The sequence below is a fragment of the Fusarium oxysporum genome, chromosome 13 (genome assembly GCF_000149955.1).
Source record: "Fusarium oxysporum f. sp. lycopersici 4287 chromosome 13, whole genome shotgun sequence".
NCBI lineage: Eukaryota > Fungi > Ascomycota > Sordariomycetes > Hypocreales > Nectriaceae > Fusarium > Fusarium oxysporum.
In genome coordinates, this window is record NC_030998.1 from 446,707 (window position 1) to 467,102 (window position 20,396).

Genomic DNA, 20,396 nt, shown 5'->3' on the forward strand with positions numbered 1-20,396 from the left:
TTCTTGCTTTCCTTGACGATCCTTACAATAGCCCGAAATAGTTGGGATGGGAGCCGAAGCAAAATGTGCTAGGTCTCCCCCCTATGTCTGCTGTAATTCATACACTGATACACTCCTAAAACAGCTAACATCATCGGGATTGAAATCACAAGATAAAGCCAGAAACTTTCCCCTCCAGGCGCATAGTCGCCCGACATGCTGAATAGGGTAGCAACATATGCTAACGGTATGAACACCAATCCTAGCGTTGTAATATTTCTGGTTCTAACGGCGGCTTCTAAAGAAACTTGCTGTTCTCTGAATGCCTGTCTGTTACCCGCTATGCCGGTCAAGGCAGTCATGGAGGAGTTAAGTTTCTCGACCCAGCTTCGGGCATGATTGTACTGGTGGTAAAGCATCTGGAAATCGGCCGCCACGTCTTGCCAGGAGTTTATTTCTCGAGGGTTCGGACGTTCAAGGGGGAGCCGGAGTTGAACAAGAATACCTTCCAAGTCCAGGCAGTGCAGTTGTAGCCTCCTTTCCAAAGTCTGGCAGTCACTCCAATTCACCTCGACTGCTGCCAGGTCCAATTTCGCAAAGTCAGAGGTCCATCGCACCGGGCTCTGTGATTGAGCAATAGTTTTACGTAACTGATCGAGATGCGTCATGTAGAGGCTGCCGACAATTTTCTTGAGGAACAAGGAGACAATGTCCGGTGTTTCGCAAGTCAGGCCTGGCAGCGAAGAATAGCTTGCGAGATAATAGCACAGATCGTCGGCGATACTGGTCTTCGGCGGGCCGGGTTTCGCCGTGATTCCAATATCCGAGGCAAAGAAATCGACATAAGCTCCTCCAGCTGGTTGCTGACCGACTGGGAAAACGTGCCCTCTGCCATCAGCCTCATTCCTTGTCACAACGTTGCTTAAGACTGGGTCGCATATAACTATGCCTAAAACGTAAGTTTAACACCAGTAAAACTGAATTCAATGGAAAGAGCCAGTACTTACTGGTCCAACCATCTTCTGATAACTTGTTCCAAACAAAGCATTTGCGCTTTACAGTGCCAACACTATCAAGTTTACCATTGACTCGGGTCAGACTTACATATCTTCCTGTCTCCGAGCACCTGAGGGGAGCGTGTTTGATAAGGCTACTCGGTAAGGTAACCAAGCTGCGAGGTGACATGGAGAGATATTGCTGCAATGCGAGGCCCGAGGTTAGCACGCTGCAAGACCCACCGCTTGTGGATGAAGCGGTCACTGTTCGCTCGTAGTTGGTAAACAAAGAAGGATGCATTCGAAAGTGGTTTCCAAGAACTGTTGCAAGTCTCTGTTCATATTCTCAAACACATACGCCGTTCGTCGAGGTTTACCACCTTTCCTATTTTGTGCCAAATGCTTAGCCAGAGAGACCGGCCCTTGAAGGGCCAACACAAGGAGCTTGTCAGTTTGATCATTGCCGAACTCGATAGCCCGAATATTGACCAGGCGGTTTTCCCAGGAAATTCCACATCTAAGAGGCTTAGGGTCTGGTTGGGCCAGATATGGGTCAGAGGCGCAGAAGCCATTAACATAATCCTGATATGGGCCATTCCACGCAATCCACGATTGGTTCATTTTGACAGTTCATGTATCAGGATACAACTTTATAAATCTTTAAAGCACAAGTTATTAAAGCTCAAAAATGTTATTTAAATAGAACTACTACTCAAGGGAATGTGATTTGCGGGCTATAATGCATATCCCAGGCAACAGCGCTAAAAAGCGTCCCTTTTTTGTAATTTCAACATTTGTGGAGATACCACATTGAAAAAGAGCCAGGATCACATAAGGGGCGAGGATTTGCCTGGTGATACGGAAAAAAAAAATACATTACTGTGTTTTTATGTAGCACAGCCTCGATGTTTCTTTGTTATTAACTACTGCATCTTCTGCCAGATGATGATATGCTCTGGCTGAATTGCTGTTGGTTGGGCAATGTCTCGATAATCCCAGCACCCAACCATGCATGCAAATGGGAATAAAGTATCACTCGACCCCGCTATCATCGTATAATTATAGCTGAAGGAGAACATAAAAGCACTCTTTCTACTCTGTATTGCAGTGAGTATTATTGCATCGACAGACTTATGCATAAAGTTGCTGTCGCTATAGTTACAAAACTGTCGATTGAAACGTATCGGCTTAGCTGCATTATCCGACATCGTGCCAGTCGAGTATGTTATCTGGAGTAGCGACCGTACTTGCAAAGTGCAATCTTGCTGAAGACTAATTATAGAATCGAAGAAGTTTGTGATTTAAGATCATAGAGTAAATATCACTATATATTAGTAGGTAAATAGATACATGTAACCCGCACACTGATAAGGGCTTCTAGCCACGAAATCATCATAAATATGAATTATTTATACTGATACCCTGGAGATCCCTGCATCAAGGTACCTATTTACTTCCAAGATAAATATACGGCACCGTTGTTCAAGTGTCAGTCCATGCCCCACAATACGGCCGAGTCAGCTTATGGAGATAAGTTTTATGTCCGGGACATCACTATATATCCTGGAGTAGTGGCCGTCGTGCAGTCACACACAACCTATGCAAATTGTCATCGATAGATTTACCCAATGGTCAAAGTTGCTGTAGCTGGCGGCAGTGGCGTCCTAGGCCGGTCGTTGGTCGACGTGTTGGCAAATCAGTCAAAGCATGAAGGGATCATCCTTACTCGCAAGGTATGTTAAAATTGAGCATATTGAGGCATGTGAGACTTACTTATGTAGGCGTCTGATGTTGAACTGGGTCTGCCGTCTTTCGTAGTCAATTACGACGATGTTGCCTCATTGACGAAGTTCCTCGATGAAAACAAAGTTGACACTATCATAAGTGCTTTCGGCATCAACAAGACCTCGTTGTCCCGTTCTCAGAACAACTTGATTAAGGCAGCTGATGCATCGTCCGTTACTCGACGCTTCATCCCTAGCTCCTTTGCTATCAAATACCCAGAGGAGTAAGTTTGACATGGAGACGACTATTTGTCATAGTCATTAACGTGGTGAGCAGTGGCCCGGCAATTCTCCCTCTTCTACAGTCTTATTTTGACTCAATCGAAATGCTGCGTAATAGTGGTTTAGAATGGGCTGTTGTCCATAACGGAACGTTCTTAGACTACTTCTTTCCTCCGTCCGGTATCAAGACTTATTACAACCATGGCACCCTCGTGGTGGATATGCTCAACAATTCGGCTGCCATTCCGGGTACAGGTGACGAAGTTTTGGCTTTTACATATACTCTTGATGTTGCAAAATTCGTTATCGCGGCAGTCGACCTTGAGTCTTGGCCAACCGAGTTGCGGATCATCGGTACAAGGTTGACTTTCAATGAACTGATTGAGTTAGCCGAAAAGGCCAAGGGAAAGAAGTTTACAGTCACGTACGATAACTTGGACAAATTGAGAAGGTTCGAGATATCGGAATTGCCGGGACATGAGAAGGATTACCCCAAGTTTCCCAAGGAAGTCCTCTTACCTTTTCTCTCCATTTTCGAAAGGTGGATGGCTGAGGGTCATGGCGACCTGGAATACCGGGGCTCTTTGAATGAGATGTTCCCTGACATTGAGACACTTACGGCGCAAGAGCTAATGGAGGTCTACTGGAAGGTGGGATAGCTTACGCTACTTAAAAGCAATATTTGCTTTTTTTGTCTTTACGGGGTGCTATTTACTGATCAGATTCCATATTTTCAATAATCCAATATATAGGTGCTTTGAGTACTGGTGAATCAGAAAGACACGACCAACAGGCGGGACTTGACACCCAGCTCGGATCGATTTGGCATCCGAAGTATGAACCTGCATCTAACTGAAGAAGTCATGGGATATTCAGAATCTGTAATTAGAGGATTATCGCAATACCACCTATTTCGTTCATTCCCGTGGAATTCTGAATACAGGATACTCCATCCCCGCTTCAACCGGAATGATGTTGAACTTGACGTAGCTATCAATATTCTCCGGCTCAAGTGCGATAAAGGCCAAAGCTGCATTTTGTTGCCTCGTGCTAACGTAATAGCTTCCGACCGGTAGTACCACCTCTCGAATGGTTGAGTTGGTGATGACGGTGTTGAGGTACGTCCCTTCATACAGTCCAGGTTCAACAACAGAAGACTCAATCGTCAAAGTTTCCAAGGTTCGTCTAAACTCGTAGTTCATTCTCTCAACTTTCAGACCCAGGATTTCGAGTCTCTTTGCAACATCGGACCAAGTTCGTGGAATCACATAAGCTTCGGGTCTGGACCTGGTGAGATTGGCAATGGATGGGGTAGTCCGCTGGAAGTCGATCGGCACTTGGACCACGCTGCCGTTGCGAGTATCGACCATGGTAAATGTCCTGTTCTCTGGGACGTAGGAGTCTGTGATGACAATGTCTTCATCGCTGTTGATGAATTCATCACGCGCATCCTCAACAACAGACTTGACGTTCTCAGCATTATCTCTCGCTAACTCAAGAATGGACTGGATCTTGATAAGAGCCGTTGCAACACGACGTTGGAAATGCTGATTGGCGATACGAATACCCCGCATCTCGAGGAGAAATGAGATCGTTTGTGTCAGCCCGACGGCATTACGGCCCGTGCGTGCCTCGGTCACAGCTTCAGTGAAGCGAATGCGTGAACCTTCAGTGCGGTTGGAAGGCCCAGTAACATATGGCTCCCACCGGAGGCCGTGAGACTCAAGTTCCTCCCCTACAGCTGGGATGAAGAAGTCAAGTAGCTGCTCGCGAATCTTGGGATGAATATTGGGGTTGATGCCGCCGGACAGCAGAGAGTCGGCGCCGTGTTGGTAGTGGCCGCCGTATATGGTCGGTGCGGTGAACTCGTCTGCAACGAAGATTAGTCATAGCAACTGAAGAATAATGAAGACTACTTACGCATGTCAAGAGCAATGTGAGGGTTCCATTCACCGACAACTCGTTTGATCTCCCTAGACTGACCACGCATGAGCTTCAGATGCTCTCGGTTAGGATCAAGATTGGACGCCAATTGTCTCTGGAAATATGCAACACCATCGACGTTATACCTAGGAAGGATCTTGATGTCCATCTTCTCCAATATTGACTTGGCCCACGAAGGCTCGGCATCCATCTTGCCTAAAAATGCAAGAACAGACTCGTCGGCAGCGGGCTCATTACCGTGGATTGCGGCTTGGAGGTAGATGCGTAGCTTGTCGCTGCTCGAGTTGGTGTTTGGCAGGGATAAGAAGACATATGGAATCGCACGGCCTTCTTCGGATTGAAAAGCCGCTGATTCATAGGTCATCCAGTCATGCTTCTGAGCTAGATTGCGAATGAAGTAGTCTTTCGAGTGAATTAGTACATTTCATGGAGGAATCGAGACTGGTGATCTCACCGAGTTCAATTTCATCAGTCGGACCCTCCGTGCCGTTGGAGAAGCGCGCGGGTACCTTTCCAGGGTTCAAGAACGCCGGGGATCGGAGTGTGATGTTGATATCAGGGAAATTGGCCGATACGAGGTCAGAGTCTTTGGTGGTAGGTGCCCAGTTCTCGCCATACTGGAGACCTCTCTGAATACCACCTGACTGCCCTGCGACACTAGATAGGAGGGCCGCAAAGGTTATGATACGTTGAGCCATTTTGGAAAGATTCTGGATTGATTCGCAATTCGCTGCACGTTAATGGGAGTGCCGCCTATGCTTCTGCGGGTGCATCAGCCTTTAAATACGACGCATCGTGCTGCCATTGCGCCGGCGCCGTGGTTGATCGGACCTTATTCTGAACCCGTACGATGCCCAGTATTGATCGTCGCATTGCATCTAAATACCGTGACATCAAGCAGGACCTTATTATCAATTACCTCCGCATTCTAACCGAGTTGATGCGATGGACTGACTGACGAACTGAGGGGTATGCTTGGCATCAATGATACTCTGGAGACAGTGGATGATGAGCAAGAAGAATTACCGAATGAGGTAGGTCGGTAGATAAGCTTAAGTAAAACTCCGCAATAACCCGATTTTAGTGCAACGTTTATTATGCTTCGCTTTAGACTCGGGATCAGCAGCTCCTCGACGTAACCGACCTCTATATTCCTAGTTGTATTGCCGTACAGACAGCGCAGGCAGCTGGAAAAAGACTTGCAAGAAACACTTTTGGCATAACACTCCATATAGTGTGTTAAAGCTATGTATAAAATTGTCCTCAGAAGAAGGCAATTCTTGACTCTTACTCAGGCTTTCAAGCATCAGTGTAGGCCCCACTCCACGGCTTCCACAGCGTGCCCATTAGTAGGAGCATCTTGAGGAGGTACCTCAACGAGAACCTCACCAGGCTCCTCATCAGCACCAGCTTCCATATCATACTTCGCCTCATCAACCAGGAGTACTTCATGCGCCTGCTGAAAGTACGACTGAACCTCTCCCAAAACCTTCTGCTGCTTCTTCTCCTCTTCCTCAAGCTTCTTAACCTCAACCAGAGCCTCAGCAGGCCCCATGTTCCAGGAGGACTCACGAGTGAGCGCTCTGATCTCGGTTGAGTTCTTGCGAACATCATCCTCGAACAGCTCTGGTAGTCTAACCGACGGTGCCCAGAGGCTCGCTCAGCTCGTACATGAACCGATCGGGATTGACAACCGCTGTCCATCCTAGGCTCAATGCGATGGAGAGAAGAGGGCCAACGCCTGGAAAAAAACCAAGACTGACGGTAATGGCGTTCTTGAAGAAGTCCTCGAACCAGATTTCTTTCTCACCCTTTCCTCACTCAATGCTCAACCCACTGTGCGCTTGTGCAATGGTAAGCCAGCTAAAGTCATACCCATCGTCGTAGGAGTCTGCGACAGGGACTGTTCGATAGAGTCCCGATGGACAAGCTCGATGAACTTAGCTTGGTAGGGGTTAACCTTGCGGAACTGACGAGGGCAACTAAGGGGCTCCGTCAGACCCGTGATATCAAATCCGAAAGTCACATCCCGCCAGACCCTCAGCCCGCTCATCGTGTCTGTTTCGTGACCTGGGAAGTTCGAGTCTCCGCGCCAGATATCCACGACTCTGTTCTGGGTGAAGGAGACCTGCAGCCACCTGCTGAGGTGTGGATGGTCCTCACTAGCATCGAAGGCTATGGGGATGCAGGTAGCTCTAATACGGGCAGGCATCTGAGATATATCTGTCAATTACTGCGGCCCGAGCCTTTACTTAATGATTAATGCCTTAGCGCTGAGATCAAGTTAGTAACTAGTTTCGTGGTATCACTTTCTTCTAATCACAGACGTGATGGCACTGGAGCAACGGGAGACAGGTCAAAGTGTCTCGGCGGTATTTATAATTTATGTTCTATCCTAATCTTTATCTATTCCCCAACACTGGCCGAAGGTGATAAAGAACGAAATTTTAATTCTAGCGGCGAGCCTCTTTACTGCTCTACTGTGAAACCTAGCTTTAAGTGAGTGCCAGTTCGGACCAACCATGTTGACGTTTTGGTACTATGATAAAGCCATAAGGGGAGAAGCTTCGGCCACATTTCAAGAATATCTGTCGTAGTACATGTGATTTGCAACAAGACCTTGGAAGATGGCGGAGAGGAACCTGAAGCGCTTCAAATCAACTGTTACCAAAGTCATCTGCTACAAGATCAACACAGGGGTGACCCAATTGGGCTAGAGTATGTCGAGAAGATCAGGGGGCTATGTTAATTGGAGATGGCTGAATTGAATCAATTATACGAGCAAGAATCAGGCTTAAAAGCCTAAGGGCTAGGAGGAACACCATCCTTGTAAACTAGACTAGTTGTTATTAATTCACCATCAAATCTAGTCTCCTGGTTTCTTCCCACCTGTGCCCGGAAATGCCCCGCACTGCCGTTTCTGGCGGTGCTAGTTGTTGATCAATTTGTTTCGATAGGCTTGAAGCTATTGCTAAAGCCTTGGCCAATGTCATAAGTATCCCTCGACAAGCTGAAGTCGTTGGGGGCCATATTTAAATTCTAGGCATAGTATAAGTATAAGGTTTAGTACAATCAGGCCAGAAGGAGGATTCAGTAAAAGTGCCCTTTCCGCAGCCACGATCATGAAGCTATTTGCAGCAATCCTCCTTTTGGTGTTTTCAGCTACAGCTGTCTCGCTGTCCAGACGTGACTGCAAATCCTTCGATCTCAGCGGCACAGGACGCAAAGGATGGTCCAGGATGGGTCAACCAATCCGGGTATCAGAAATCGTAAACTGCACCGCGGAAAGAGCCAAAGAAAACGGCGATGGCAAAGGAAACTGCAATATACAGCGCTATAGAATGGGAATCATCGCCAACGCAACAATCAACAGCACTGACGGCGCAACCCATCAAGCACCAGCTCCAGCAAACCTCAACACTTCCATGACAAACAAAAAGGCCATCATCAAAGCTCTCAAAAAGGATGCAGGGCCACTGGAAAACGTCACTCTGGACAGACTCGTCGTGCTGTCGTTTACTGCCCCCTTTAACGCAACGCCAAACGGGACTTATGGGTATTGGACATTTACGCCTGCAATGCAGTGCTGGCGAGGATATCCGAAAGACTGTGATGGCGATTTGGAGGAGGACTTGGACGGTTATCCGGCTGTGGTGTGCGGCTTTAGGCTTAAGAGCAATGGGACGGATGGGAATGGAACCTTGTATGAAGGCAATGCTAGTTTCGTGGAGAGGTACGAAGAAGATGCCCTTATAAAGTCTGAGATCAGGCCTTGGCCAGAATTTATCAGGGCTCGTGAAATGGGAAGGGAATGGGATGAAGCTGATGTAGACTCCGGGGCCATGAGATATTATGGAATATCAACGGCTGCCATCTGGTCATCCCTTGCTTGTCTATTTGTATTTATCTAACATAGGAACTCATATGTCCGCATTACATCGAAGTCTTGTATCAACTCACAGAGCCTTCTCACACATGCCACTGTTTACAAGCATAATGTGCCGACGCATGTGGATACTACTCAAACCTCACGCCGCTTTAGAGAAGAGTGCGCTAAGCTTCACAGTAGTTCACTGACATGACCTTGAATTCTTGGTATATATAATAACGCAAAGTTGTGTAGGTACGGTTGAAAAAGTTACATGGGAACTGTAGAGCTAAATAAACACTCAGACCTACAGAACTCAACATGAAGGTGACGAAAACAAGTAGAATTACCAACCTTGTGACTTAGAAATTTCCACATCGGGATCTTGACATCGTTGGTTATCTAAATGGTCTGAAATGGTTGTTTTTATAGGCCTCTAGGCAATCGCGCCACCTTGGCCAACGTCACTGAAGCGACAAGAGCTGAAAGAATTGGCGACCATTTTCAAGATCAAGGCAGCAACGCAAAACATAAAAGGACCTGACTCCACTCTAAAGAGGCCCTCCGAATTAACAGTCGGTTCAGATGTTCATGAGAATGAAGTTTACAATCTTCTTCCTCATACTGTTCCCAACCGCATCGCTGTCGTTTTCAAAGCGCAGCTGCAAAACTTTCAACCTAGAATCATGACTCCAAAGGCTACTTTGATATGGGTGGCGCGACTCGACTCTCTGAACTAGTCAACTGCACCGCAGAGAGAGCAAAAGAAAATGGTGACGACAGGGGTAAATGCAAGATCCAGAGCTCAAAGATAGGCATCATCCTCAATTCAACCATCACCGATACCTGCAATATGCTTCTAGACACGTATCTGGAGAATAGTGACCCCAACTCTAGGGTCGAACCTGGTGTTAGGCCATGACCAGATTATGACAGGGCTGTTAAGATGGCTGAGGAGTGGGGGAAGAATGATGTGCATGTGGAGGAGCCATTGGCCACGAGGTTTTACAATGTGTTCCCGACTCTAGTTTTGTCATCGCTTGGGTCCGTATTTATACTGATTTAATCAATCAGCCCTAGTGCTTGCATCTTGCTATATGGAAATGGGCACGATTGGCTCCTCAGATGTAGAATTGCTCGAAGTTGAACGGCCTGTTACGCGCATGGAGCAGCTTTCATAGTACCAAGAAACCTCTTTTATGATTATTCAATCGTTATCGGGATTTTCTATCTAGCTCTACCTGTTACGTCTGACCGCATTTGAGCAATGCCTGGCCGCGTTTGGCTTACAGAGGTCAAGTGGAGACCTTTTCACAAGAAGTGCCGGCCAAGAAACCGTGCCGGCCGGTACCATTTACCGGCATAATGCCGGCAAAGCTAAAAGTTGTCAGTGCTAGTGAAATGGCCCATCAAGATTGTTCTTTGGCCAGCTCTGGAATCCTGTCCCGCATGGTGCCGGACATGAGACCGGTTTCTCCGTACTAGCGGGTTTGGAAGAAGTATAAATGCTCCTCATTGACAAGGCTGGGGGTCCACGTAGACGGCCATCTTGTACAGTAAATGCATATATACTCAGGTTTCGTGGAGCGCAGTATAACAAGGGCGTCTTAACGTGAAAGAAGAAGCTATTTTTAGAAGATCTAAATGGACGGCAAGATGTCATCAGACCAGACCACCGTTTCAACATCACAGGGATGCCCAGGTGAGCAACACCAAAACTCAACCAGCCATAGAGAAAGACGCTGACTCTTTGTGACAGCAATCGGACCTTATGTATAACTCCTTCTCAATCGATAGCAGCACTACACTACTAACTCTTACCGCAAGTCCCAAGCTGTAATCGCCGGCCCTTATGTCTTCCTCTCAGGCCAGATCCCAATCGACTCAACCGGCAAACCTCTCGAAGGAAGTATCGCAGACAAAACTCACGCATGCTGCAAGAGCGTCCAGGCAGTTTTGTCAGCGGCCGGTAGTGACATAAGCCGCGTGGCAAAGGTCACAGTGTTCTTAGATGATATGAAGAACTTTGCCGAGTTCAACGCGGTTTATGAGACCTATTTCACTCATAAGCCGGCTAGAAGCTGTGTAGCGGTGAAGACTCTGCCTAAGAATCTGGAGGTAGAGATTGAATGCGTGGCTTTGATGAATACCAATGAGCCTCGACTGTGAACATTGGAAACTGGGGCCCCAGAAAGAAGAATAGCCAGTTAGCTTTACCCTTTAGTTAAGAAAAGACATATATTGAGATCTCAGTATCATCTATCCACACCCAGACAGAAAGGGACTTGATGTGCAGATGTGTTACTTGCAGTTGAGATCTGTGGCTGAGAGCTTATATCACCATACAGAACATAGAACATGATGTGCTAGTGAAAAATCAATGGATATTTAAGAAGACTAAAGACATGTCAAAGTTTGCTCCGCACAGCCGCCTCCTCGATGGTAGCGGACGTGACCAGATCTCGGACCTTCAAAGCCACGCCATAGCTGTATGTATAACCCAGAGTATTGAAGCCATAGGCGTGTATCACGTCATCCTCCCGCTCCAGGCGATATCCTCCTTCTCTACTCGGTCGGAACCCAACCAAATCCTTCATGACATACTTGTCTAGATCAACACCCTGATACTGGTCGTTCATGACGAGCTTCATGCGTCGTAAAATATCTGACCGTACTTCAGGGTCAACCTTTTGTTCCATGTTACCTGGCTGACTGACTCCTCCAACAATCACGCCGCCACTGTACATCCGCGGAATCTGGTAGGTGTAATGAGAGCCCTGAAACATGACCATTTCGTGAGAATCACTTTCGACAAGCATCGTCTGGCCACGAACAGCGACGACTTTGTTGTCATTCGCAAGGTGAAAAGCCCCTAGGCCTGAGGCATTGACGATTCTCTTTATCTGTAGAATCGACCTAGCCTCCTCGATGGTCTTGACTTCAGCGCGGATGAAACGAACTCCTTTCTTGTCTAGCACCGCCTTGATCCAAGGCAAGAATACTCCGGGGTTGACCGTCATCGACTGATATTTAAATCCCATTTTGGCGTTTGCTGGAAGATCTTTTGATGGCAGACGGCGATACTTGGGCGCCATTCGTTTGTACCAGATAGTAGAATCATCGTCTCGGTCATCATAGTACTCAGTTACATCTACCACCTGATAATTGCCTTAGCAGTGAATACTTATGGGTAAATGACATCGATAGGCCACCTACCTGTACTCCACTTGTCGGATCACGATGGGCGAGTGCCCAGTAGAACTTGAAGCTCTCGGTCTGTAAATCGTGTCCCTTGTAGTCCGGGTGGGGAAGTACGCCAGCACCAGCCCTTTACACAACGCTTGTCAGCTCTAAAGAAACATACATGGGGGCTGAGTGGTCCCTACCAAGGGCTTGCCCACTGCTGAGATGAATCGTCTCCAGGTAAATCACGGGCGACGATGGTCACAGAGTATCCTGCTTCGACGAGGGCAAGAGCAGACGTGAGCCCGATGATTCCAGAACCGATTATGCCGACTTCCATTGTGAATACTTAAAGCAACTTTTTTCACAAGCGATTTGCGGTCCTTGGAAAATATCCCACCGAATGGGCACTGGCGGCCGTAATTTGAGGAAATCTTGTCCATTGATAATAGGACTGCATAATGTGATACAGGCCGGAGCCGGCTTTGACAAGCAGAGGGTGGCGAGCAGCCAGGCAATACTGACCGACACATTAATCTTTGAGCACTAGAACTACTGCTAGTCAAAAATTGGTAGGTCCTCTGAGAGCACTGAGGAATGCCGGCGATGAAGGCGGGGCCGTAGCCCGGAGCTTGGAGTGTGGAGACAGCCTGGCACCTCGACCGGCACAGCCGGATAATAGGGCGGCATTGTGACGCGAATCGCATCCGGGAAAAAAGTAATCATTTCAATTTTATCGATCCCCCTGCTTGTCATTGTAGCGATACTTAGCTTAGAAACTTGTCGAAGGCAAGTCGAGGAATAACATAATGACTTCACCTAAAGACAGAGTACTACTGATTGGCAGCGGTGGTATTGGCACGATTGCTGCTCTGAATCTCGAAGAAGGAGGTTTGGCTGAAGTCACGTCTGTTTTGCGGTCCAATTTCCAAGTCGTGTTGTTTATATTGCGCAGTAGTGCTAGGTGAAAATATATATTTTTGTATAACTTGATTGTTCATTAGTGAGATGAGAGTTCTTCTCAGGTTTATATCTCTAAATGATTTCATCTAGGACTTTAAACTTTAAATCTAGGACTTTCAGACTGTTAGTCTGAATCCTGAAGGGAAGGGGGATCCCCGGATTTTCCAACACGCCCCCATCCACCTTGTCTTCAGGGCACAGAGTCATCGTGGACTTCAGTACTCCAAATAATACGACCTGCTTCCTCGATCGGACATGCACTGACTCGAATTGCTTCTAGAAAGTGGCCATGGCTGACGGCGTTCAATGGTTTAGTGAGTCCGTCTGCTACCTGCTCATGTGTGCTGACGTATTGTACATCAATATTCCCGGCTTCAACTTCTTCTCGGATATGGTGCTCGGTTAACGGAATGTGCTTTGTCCGTTGGTGAAGCTCAGGGTTTCTGCATAGCTTTAGGGAACCCTGATTATCGCCGTTCAGTGGGATAGGCATATGTAGCGGAAGGAACAGTTCAGAGAAGAGGTTCCTAGTCCAGGCTAATTCTCTGGCACACTGGGAGAGTGCTGTATATTCAGCCTCGGTAGTCGATAGTGCCACTGTTTCGTGCCGTTTGGCCCTCCATGAGACTGTAGATCCTTCAAGTTGAACAAGCCATCCAAACGTCGATCTTCCCGTAACAGTGTCGCCTTTCCAATCCGAGTCGGCCCAAGCTGTGATGCTCCAAGCGGATTCAGGATCTTTCTTGACGCCCCCAAGCACCAGGCCGTGGTCCCTTGTCTGCTGTAGATAGCGAAGACCTCTTTTGATCAATCGTGAATGTGCTGGTGATGGATTCGACATGTATCTTGAGAGTACCGAGAGTAGGAAAGCTAAATCGGGTCTGGTTTGGGTCATTCCATACATCAGCGAGCCGGTTTTCGAGCTATAGTCTTCTCGTTCTTCTGGAGAAGCCGAGTCGCCATTGTCTCTTGGTTGCAGTGTCGAGAGTGAATTTCGCTCCATCGGGGTCTTGACCGGTCGGCAATCTTCCAAGCCGAATTTCTTCAGTATTCTGGTAAAATATGCATCCTGGGAAAGGTAGATCAGCCTTGAGTTCCTGTCTCGGGTTATTCTTACTCCAAGAAAATGGCTGGCGGGACCGAGATCAGTCATCGTAAAGATCTCTCCCAGGCGGGCTTTGTACCCTTGGATTGCTTCCTTGTTGCTGCCCATGATGAGGAAGTCATCCACATATGTGATGATAATCACTCCCGTTGTGGGATTGTGATATACGGCCGTGTCAGACGTTGCTTGTCTGAAGTCAAGGGATTCTAAGGTCTTCTTCAGCTTCTTTTGCCATTGCCGAGGCGCCTGTTTGAGTCCGTAGAGGGATTTGATCAATTTGCAGATCTTCTCAGTTGAGAATCCTGCCGGACGGTCTTCTGGGTGTTGATCGAAATACTCGACAAGTCCTTCCGGCATTTCGATAAAGACTTGTTCATCGAGATCCCCTTCCAGGAACGCCGTCGACACGTCCATCTGCTCAATTTCCCAGTCAAGACAGGCAGCAACGGTGAGGAGGATTCTCCAAGTCGCCGCTTTGGCAACAGAGGCAAAAGTCTGGTTGTAGTCAAAGCCGAACTGTTGTTCAAAGCCTCTGACCACCAGCCGTGCCTTGAACTTGTCGAGGTTGCCGTCCTCGTTTTTCTTGACCTTGAATACCCACTTGACTGTAAGTGGCCTATTGTGAGCTTGGGTGCGGTCCAGCATGCGCCAAGCTCCTTTCTTGAGGAGGCTGCGCAGCTCACTGTGTATTGCTCTGAGCCAATGCTCCCTTTGCGGACCTTGAAGCGCTTCAGTCATTGTTTTGGGCTCAGTGATCACCTCTTTTCGGAGATCGGGCAGCTTAGCTGATGTCATGGATGTTGTCGTCTGTCCATGCTGAGGATTATGCACCTCAGCATGCTGAAGATTGTTCACTTCAGACCTTTGTGGGCTTGGAGTCTTTGTCTGCTCCGTGACGGACTGTGGCCGGCTTGAGATGGGAGCTCCGTTCTTGCGGATTTCCGGCTCAACATCATGCTCAGTTTCGGTCAGGAGTTCTGTCTCCCCAACCTTTTCGTAGAATTGTACATTTGCAGAGCGGACGATCTGATGTCCCTTCCTGCGAGAGGGCACCCAGCAGGTGTAGATCTGTGAACCTTCCATGCATAGGTAGATTCCAGCCTCTCCTCTTGGGCCAAACTTGTGTGATCTCAATCTTCGTTCCTGCGGTATGTGTATCGTGACTTGTGAGCCGCAGATTCGTTCTCCGGACAGATCCGGCTTGTTGTCTTGTCCGGGAAAGGCCTCGTTGAGAAAGCTTTCCATGGGAGTGAGGCCATCAATTGCCCTGGTGGCTGTCACGTTTGTCTTGCGCACCATATCTTCCAGGACCAATGGCCAGAGCTCTATCGGGATTCTTTCCGACTCCATGGTTGCTCTGACTTTGTCAAAGATGATGCGGTTAGAGCGCTCAGCACTCCGTTAAATTCAGGAGTATATGGTATCGTCTTGATGATCTTGACGCCGTGAGTGTACTCGAGGTTCTTGAGAGACGCACCATAGAGCTCAGAGCCGCCATCCATCTGGATTGCGTACACTCGGATGCCATACTGAGTTCGTATCTTGGAGATGAGCTGGCCTAGGAGTTCCGAAGCCATCCCCTTCCTCGTGAATGTGTAGGCCCATCTCATTCGATGCCTGTCATCTGTGGCAATCATTCCCCATCGTTCGCCTCTAATGCCCGGTGGATTGACTTTGAAGGTGTCAACATGAATGAACCCGGCCCTGGAGGCTCGTTTCCGTTTATTTCGCGGAGTCCATCGTAGGGCCTTTGCGATGTCGCAGGCGAGGCAGTAATTGAAAGGCTGATGGTCGTGGTGGCCGTCACAGTACATTCCTTTGGTCATTTTGGCAGTCTGTGACACCTGATATGCGTTAACATGGCCGAGTCTTCGGTGCCAAAGGTCGACATTCAGGCATTGATTTGATGAAGCAGTGTGGTGATTGCATGGTTCTGGCTGGAGTTCCCAGGCGGCCTGGTTTGAAACAGTAGTCTTTCCGACCTCAGTGTTCACGTACAGACCGTCCCTTCCTATGCGGAGGAGACCAAAGACATCTCCTGTTGGGTCATACATGTCGTTCCCGTCTATCCAGCCGCCGTTCTTGTATAGCCTGAGTCCTGACATGACATTTACCGGAAACTCAGGGATGAACAGCGTGTCTTTGAGGTTAATTGTGACCTGCTCACCCCATTTGTTTATGAAGCAAATTTTGACTGTCCCCCTACCGAATGGGTACACCTTCCCACCGCCCGTAACGAGGACCGTTCGGGTTGCAGGCTGCAGTTCTGTGAATAGGCTTTGGTCGTTGCAGATGTGGACTGACGAACCTGTGTCGAACAGCCATTCTGCGGTTGAAGAGATGTTATCAAGGGAGACCTTACACGTCTCTGTATTGTCCATAGGTAGCTCGTCTGAGACGCTGTCTTCAAGGATCAGAAAAGATCGCTCGACTGTCATATGATTTGATTCCTTGATATGGAGATTCTTGGTGTTGTCCCGTTGAAGATCATGCTCCATGAGTTCCTTGGCGAGGCGGACTGCCCAGTCAGGTCGCTTATCCTTATGGGCAAACCAACAATCATTTTCGTGATGTCCTCTCTTCTTGCAGTTCGTGCAGGTATGGTCCTTATGCTTGCCGACCCGATGATTGGTTTCCTGGCTGGATTTGTTCGTGGCTCGTAGGTTCTTTGAAGAGCCTCTCCTCCGGCCGCTTGCCTCTTGCTTTCTTGCGGTCAGGCCCTTCCTTCCGGTCTTTTTACTGTGAGCCCAGTACGTTGAGGCAGTGCCATGACTATCATCATCATCTGATGACCTGTTTTCATCAATGAGATCTTGCTGCATTGATCGTAGTGTTGGCGGATGCTCCGAGCGTAGGAGAGCGCGCTGTCTGGCAGTCCAGTCGGGGTACTCGTTCTCGCAGGCAGTCAGATAAACAACCTTTTTGAGGGTATCTGAGATTGGTTCTTTCTGCTCGAGGAGAAGTTTGACGAGTCGTTCAAAGTCGACATTAAATTGTGGAATTGTCTCGTAAGAGCTTGTTTTGATCCGGATGAACTGGTAAAGTGTTGTCTGCAGAAGAACTGGGCCCGTGCCAATACAATAGGCCTGGAGAAGGTTGAACATCTCCTGGGGATTCTCAATCCCGACTAGTTGACTAAGTGCTTCTCCAGTGCAGTTACCTCGGATGGAGACGGCAGCTTTTGCCGCCCTGATCTTTTGATCCATAGTCTGCTGTTCCTCGGGAGGGTAATCACCAAAGACAGCATCTTCGAGACCATTGATTCGAAGAATGGCCTTCTGAGCTGGGCAATATTGCTCCCAATTGGAGGGTCCGCCTAGCTTGAGCTCTTGCGGAAGGAAAAGAGTATTCTTTTCAGAGATGACCGTGGTACTGTCATACATTGAGGATGGTGTGTGGTCTTGACCTGAAGCACCAGGTCGCGACGATTCGGATGCAGGCGATACTCTGATTGTGTTGCGGGTTCGCATGGTGGAACGTGGGGCTCGTCGTGACGTCATCTTGAGTTGAAGTTTGGTTCTTTGATTCAGAAGAGAAACCCGGTGTTTGCTAACCCGGGCTCATAACCTGTTGTTTATATTGCGCAGTAGTGCTAGGTGAAAATATATATTTTTGTATAACTTGATTGTTCATTAGTGAGATGAGAGTTCTTCTCAGGTTTATATCTCTAAATGATTTCATCTAGGACTTTAAACTTTAAATCTAGGACTTTCAGACTGTTAGTCTGAATCCTGAAGGGAAGGGGGATCCCCGGATTTTCCAACAAGTCGTGCGCACCAAGGGATTCACGATCAGGTCTTGCCAGCATGGCGATATTCACAATTGGCGGCCTACTGAAAGTAAGTTCAGCCTGTATTCCTGAAACCTCCAACAAGATGAACAAGGTCCGCTGACTTTAGAGATAGGCTTGGATGCTATTCCGAACAGATACGATGCGCAGGGCCGGCCATTCGACTATATCGTTTGCTGCACCAAGAATATTCCAGACATTATCCCTACGTTATGCGACATCATTGCACCTGCAGTCACTCCCGGCCATACGGCCATCGTCTTGATACAAAATGGTCTGAATATCGAAAGACCGTTTATCCATCGATTTCCGAACAATGTTATCATATCTGGTATCAGCAGAATCGACGCCCACGAAGTCGCACCTGGTGTCATCGAGCAGAAACAGAACGACCTTCTACACATCGGAGCTTTCAATAACCCGTCCTTGCATCTGAAGGTACAAGAGGCGGCGGCGAAGCGCTTCGTAGAAATCTACAGCATGGGAGGCAAAACGACATGTCTGTACCAACCAGACGTCGATTTTGACCGCTGGAGCAAGTTGGTGTACAATGCTTCCTTCAACCCGATTTGCGCGTTGGCTCGCCTGAACACTGGCGAGCTGCAGAGAACAGGCAGAGTTGTGGACACTCTTGTAATCCCCGCGATGAAAGAAGTTCTGGCTGTAGCGGAAAAGGCAGGACACGCGCTTCCGGAAAGCATTATAAATGATACAATCAGGAGCAACCCGATAAACGATAATATTACCCCGAGTATGCAAATAGATCTGGAAAAGGTAAAGTGTTCACCCAATGGAGATAATAGTTTAAGATCTAACATGCTGGGCTGCAGGGTAATTTTATCGAACATGAGAATATCATCGGGGAGGTGGTCCGAGAAGGTCACGAGAGAGGAGTAGCTACACCGGTATTATCAACTTTGTACGAACTATGCTGTGCAGTGCAGTGGAAGCTCAAGGGAAAGAGAAACGGTAAATAGATTAGAGAGTTAACGGTCCGGTATCCTTTAAGCGCCTGTTTCGATGTTCTCCAATTTGCCAAAAGTAGTTTGTTACAAGGTGTTAAAATTAACTCATCCTCGGGCTATTGTGTAGTAAGTTGGTTCATTGCCCTGAAGTGCTTTTTTTAAAGACTGTTATTTTGTATTGATAGACCTGACAGTTGATGCTTGCATCGCGGGCCATTCCTCGAGATTCGCTCCTCGCTGTACGCAAGACTTTTCACTTACCCTACTGTCGACAGTCGGCGTGGGACGAGGGACAGGCAAGAGCCAGTTCCTGACTCGCATAACGGAACGAAAACGAGGTTAAACGAGGTCGCCAGGTTAAGCATCCAGGAACTTTTGCACTATATCCCGAGATATCCACAATAGCCCACGCTGAGGCCAATTGAAAGCCATTGTGCGCTGTGATGGATGGCAGGGGTGTTTCCACTGGGTAGTACGGGGACATTGGACCAATTGCTTTTTATTTCAGTGGCTGCCTTTCTCTTTTTCTCGTTCTCGTTTTCTATCCCGAGTTTTTTGACTTTTCCCCTGAGAATCCAGAATTTGGCATTGGTCATGTCGAGTAGCACGCCAACAACGCTGCCTACCTCGGGAACCTCGGAGCATCGAGGTTCCAAGACGAAACGAGTCCACAAGAAATCGCGGATGGGTTGCCAGACCTGCAAGCACAGACGAATCAAAGTCAGTCGCACTTCAATTCCTTCTTTAGCATACAATCAGGAGCCATTGACTAATTATTTCTTGTTTTTCGTCCTTCCAGTGTGGAGAAGAGAAGCCTATTTGCGCTCACTGTGAGAGACGAGGTGAAGAATGCCACTATACTCTCCCATTCCATACGAGGCACTACACTTCTCCAGTGTCGTCACCACAAACACCTGCAGCAGCACCAAATCTTGGCTTGTTGGACCTGGAACTCATGCATAATTTCTGCACGTCGACTTACGCCACTCTGAGTAATGACTCGGCGATAAGAGACCTCTGGCGCATTCGGATCGTCAGGCTTTGCTTAAACTGTGACTACGCCATGTTGGCAATCTTATCCGTGTCAGCACTCCACCTGAGCCATTTCTCAACGGAGAGGAGAGAATTCCTCCGCGAAAGAGCTATAACGTACCATAACCAGGCGCTAAGCATTGCCTCTGCGTTTATCGACGCGTACAATGACAAAAATGCCCAGCATCTGTTTGCCTTCTCCATTTTAACTATCTACTATTGTTAGTCCCCTGGACCCCCTTGTTGATCTCGCTAACATCTATACTAGCTTTCGCTCAGACCCCAGAGCATGACGACGGGCCATACCCTCCTTGGGTAGTCCTGATAAAAGGCTGCACCAGTTTTATGGCATTGGCTCGGAGCACCCTCTTAGTTGGACCTTTCTCAGCTCTGTTGCAAAAGGCTCGAAGGCGTTTGGAACTCAGAGAGCAAACCTTCAAAACCGACTACATGCAGCAGTTGAGGTTCTTTGTGGACGAGACGATCACAGATTCAGAGCGGCGTTCAGTTTATCACGATGCGATTCACGGATTGAACCAGACTTATGGTGTGTTTTATGAAGTCGA

General features: G+C 48.0%; 9 protein-coding genes across 9 annotated transcripts; 5 read left to right on the forward strand and 4 right to left on the reverse strand.

Annotated features, from left to right (window-relative positions):
* Positions 1-68: 68 nt before the first annotated feature.
* Positions 69-1,595, reverse strand: FOXG_12037 (uncharacterized protein; the record flags this gene model as incomplete). The annotated part of the gene is made up of 3 exons (XM_018391769.1): positions 69-928; positions 987-1,295; positions 1,352-1,595. The coding sequence occupies 3 exons, from the start codon at positions 1,593-1,595 to the stop codon at positions 69-71; spliced, it is 1,413 nt and encodes a 470-aa protein (XP_018250487.1).
* A 969-nt stretch (positions 1,596-2,564) lies between these two features.
* FOXG_12038 (uncharacterized protein) lies at positions 2,565-3,948 on the forward strand. Its single transcript, XM_018391770.1, has 3 exons — positions 2,565-2,707; positions 2,756-2,982; positions 3,036-3,948. Exons 1-3 carry the CDS (start codon positions 2,603-2,605, stop codon positions 3,637-3,639), a joined length of 936 nt encoding a protein of 311 aa, XP_018250488.1. The 5' UTR covers positions 2,565-2,602; the 3' UTR covers positions 3,640-3,948.
* Positions 3,542-5,915, reverse strand: FOXG_12039 (uncharacterized protein). The gene is made up of 3 exons (XM_018391771.1): positions 5,379-5,915; positions 4,901-5,326; positions 3,542-4,850 (listed from the first exon to the last, which is right to left on the reverse strand). Exons 1-3 carry the CDS (start codon positions 5,620-5,622, stop codon positions 3,898-3,900), a joined length of 1,623 nt encoding a protein of 540 aa, XP_018250489.1. The 5' UTR covers positions 5,623-5,915; the 3' UTR covers positions 3,542-3,897.
* A 134-nt stretch (positions 5,916-6,049) lies between these two features.
* FOXG_20658 (uncharacterized protein) lies at positions 6,050-7,365 on the forward strand. The gene has a single exon (XM_018400954.1). It carries the CDS (start codon positions 6,846-6,848, stop codon positions 7,185-7,187), a length of 342 nt encoding a protein of 113 aa, XP_018250490.1. The 5' UTR covers positions 6,050-6,845; the 3' UTR covers positions 7,188-7,365.
* FOXG_20659 (uncharacterized protein) lies at positions 6,231-6,479 on the reverse strand (the record flags this gene model as incomplete). Its single annotated transcript, XM_018400955.1, has 1 exon — positions 6,231-6,479. The coding sequence occupies one exon, from the start codon at positions 6,477-6,479 to the stop codon at positions 6,231-6,233; it is 249 nt and encodes an 82-aa protein (XP_018250491.1).
* A 681-nt stretch (positions 7,366-8,046) lies between the features above and the next one.
* Positions 8,047-8,835, forward strand: FOXG_12041 (uncharacterized protein; the record flags this gene model as incomplete). Its single annotated transcript, XM_018391772.1, has 1 exon — positions 8,047-8,835. The coding sequence occupies one exon, from the start codon at positions 8,047-8,049 to the stop codon at positions 8,833-8,835; it is 789 nt and encodes a 262-aa protein (XP_018250492.1).
* Positions 8,836-10,333: 1,498 nt separating this feature from the next.
* FOXG_12042 (endoribonuclease L-PSP) lies at positions 10,334-11,047 on the forward strand. Its single transcript, XM_018391773.1, has 3 exons — positions 10,334-10,494; positions 10,552-10,565; positions 10,620-11,047. Exons 1-3 carry the CDS (start codon positions 10,437-10,439, stop codon positions 10,959-10,961), a joined length of 414 nt encoding a protein of 137 aa, XP_018250493.1. The 5' UTR covers positions 10,334-10,436; the 3' UTR covers positions 10,962-11,047.
* Positions 11,048-11,155: 108 nt separating this feature from the next.
* On the reverse strand, positions 11,156-12,401 carry FOXG_12043 (uncharacterized protein). The gene is made up of 3 exons (XM_018391774.1): positions 12,179-12,401; positions 12,009-12,120; positions 11,156-11,950 (listed from the first exon to the last, which is right to left on the reverse strand). The coding sequence occupies exons 1-3, from the start codon at positions 12,313-12,315 to the stop codon at positions 11,201-11,203; spliced, it is 999 nt and encodes a 332-aa protein (XP_018250494.1). The 5' UTR covers positions 12,316-12,401; the 3' UTR covers positions 11,156-11,200.
* Positions 12,402-17,849: 5,448 nt separating this feature from the next.
* FOXG_12044 (2-dehydropantoate 2-reductase) lies at positions 17,850-18,810 on the forward strand (the record flags this gene model as incomplete). Its single annotated transcript, XM_018391775.1, has 3 exons — positions 17,850-17,895; positions 17,949-18,607; positions 18,664-18,810. 3 exons carry the CDS (start codon positions 17,850-17,852, stop codon positions 18,808-18,810), a joined length of 852 nt encoding a protein of 283 aa, XP_018250495.1.
* Between the last annotated feature and the right edge of the window lie 1,586 nt (positions 18,811-20,396).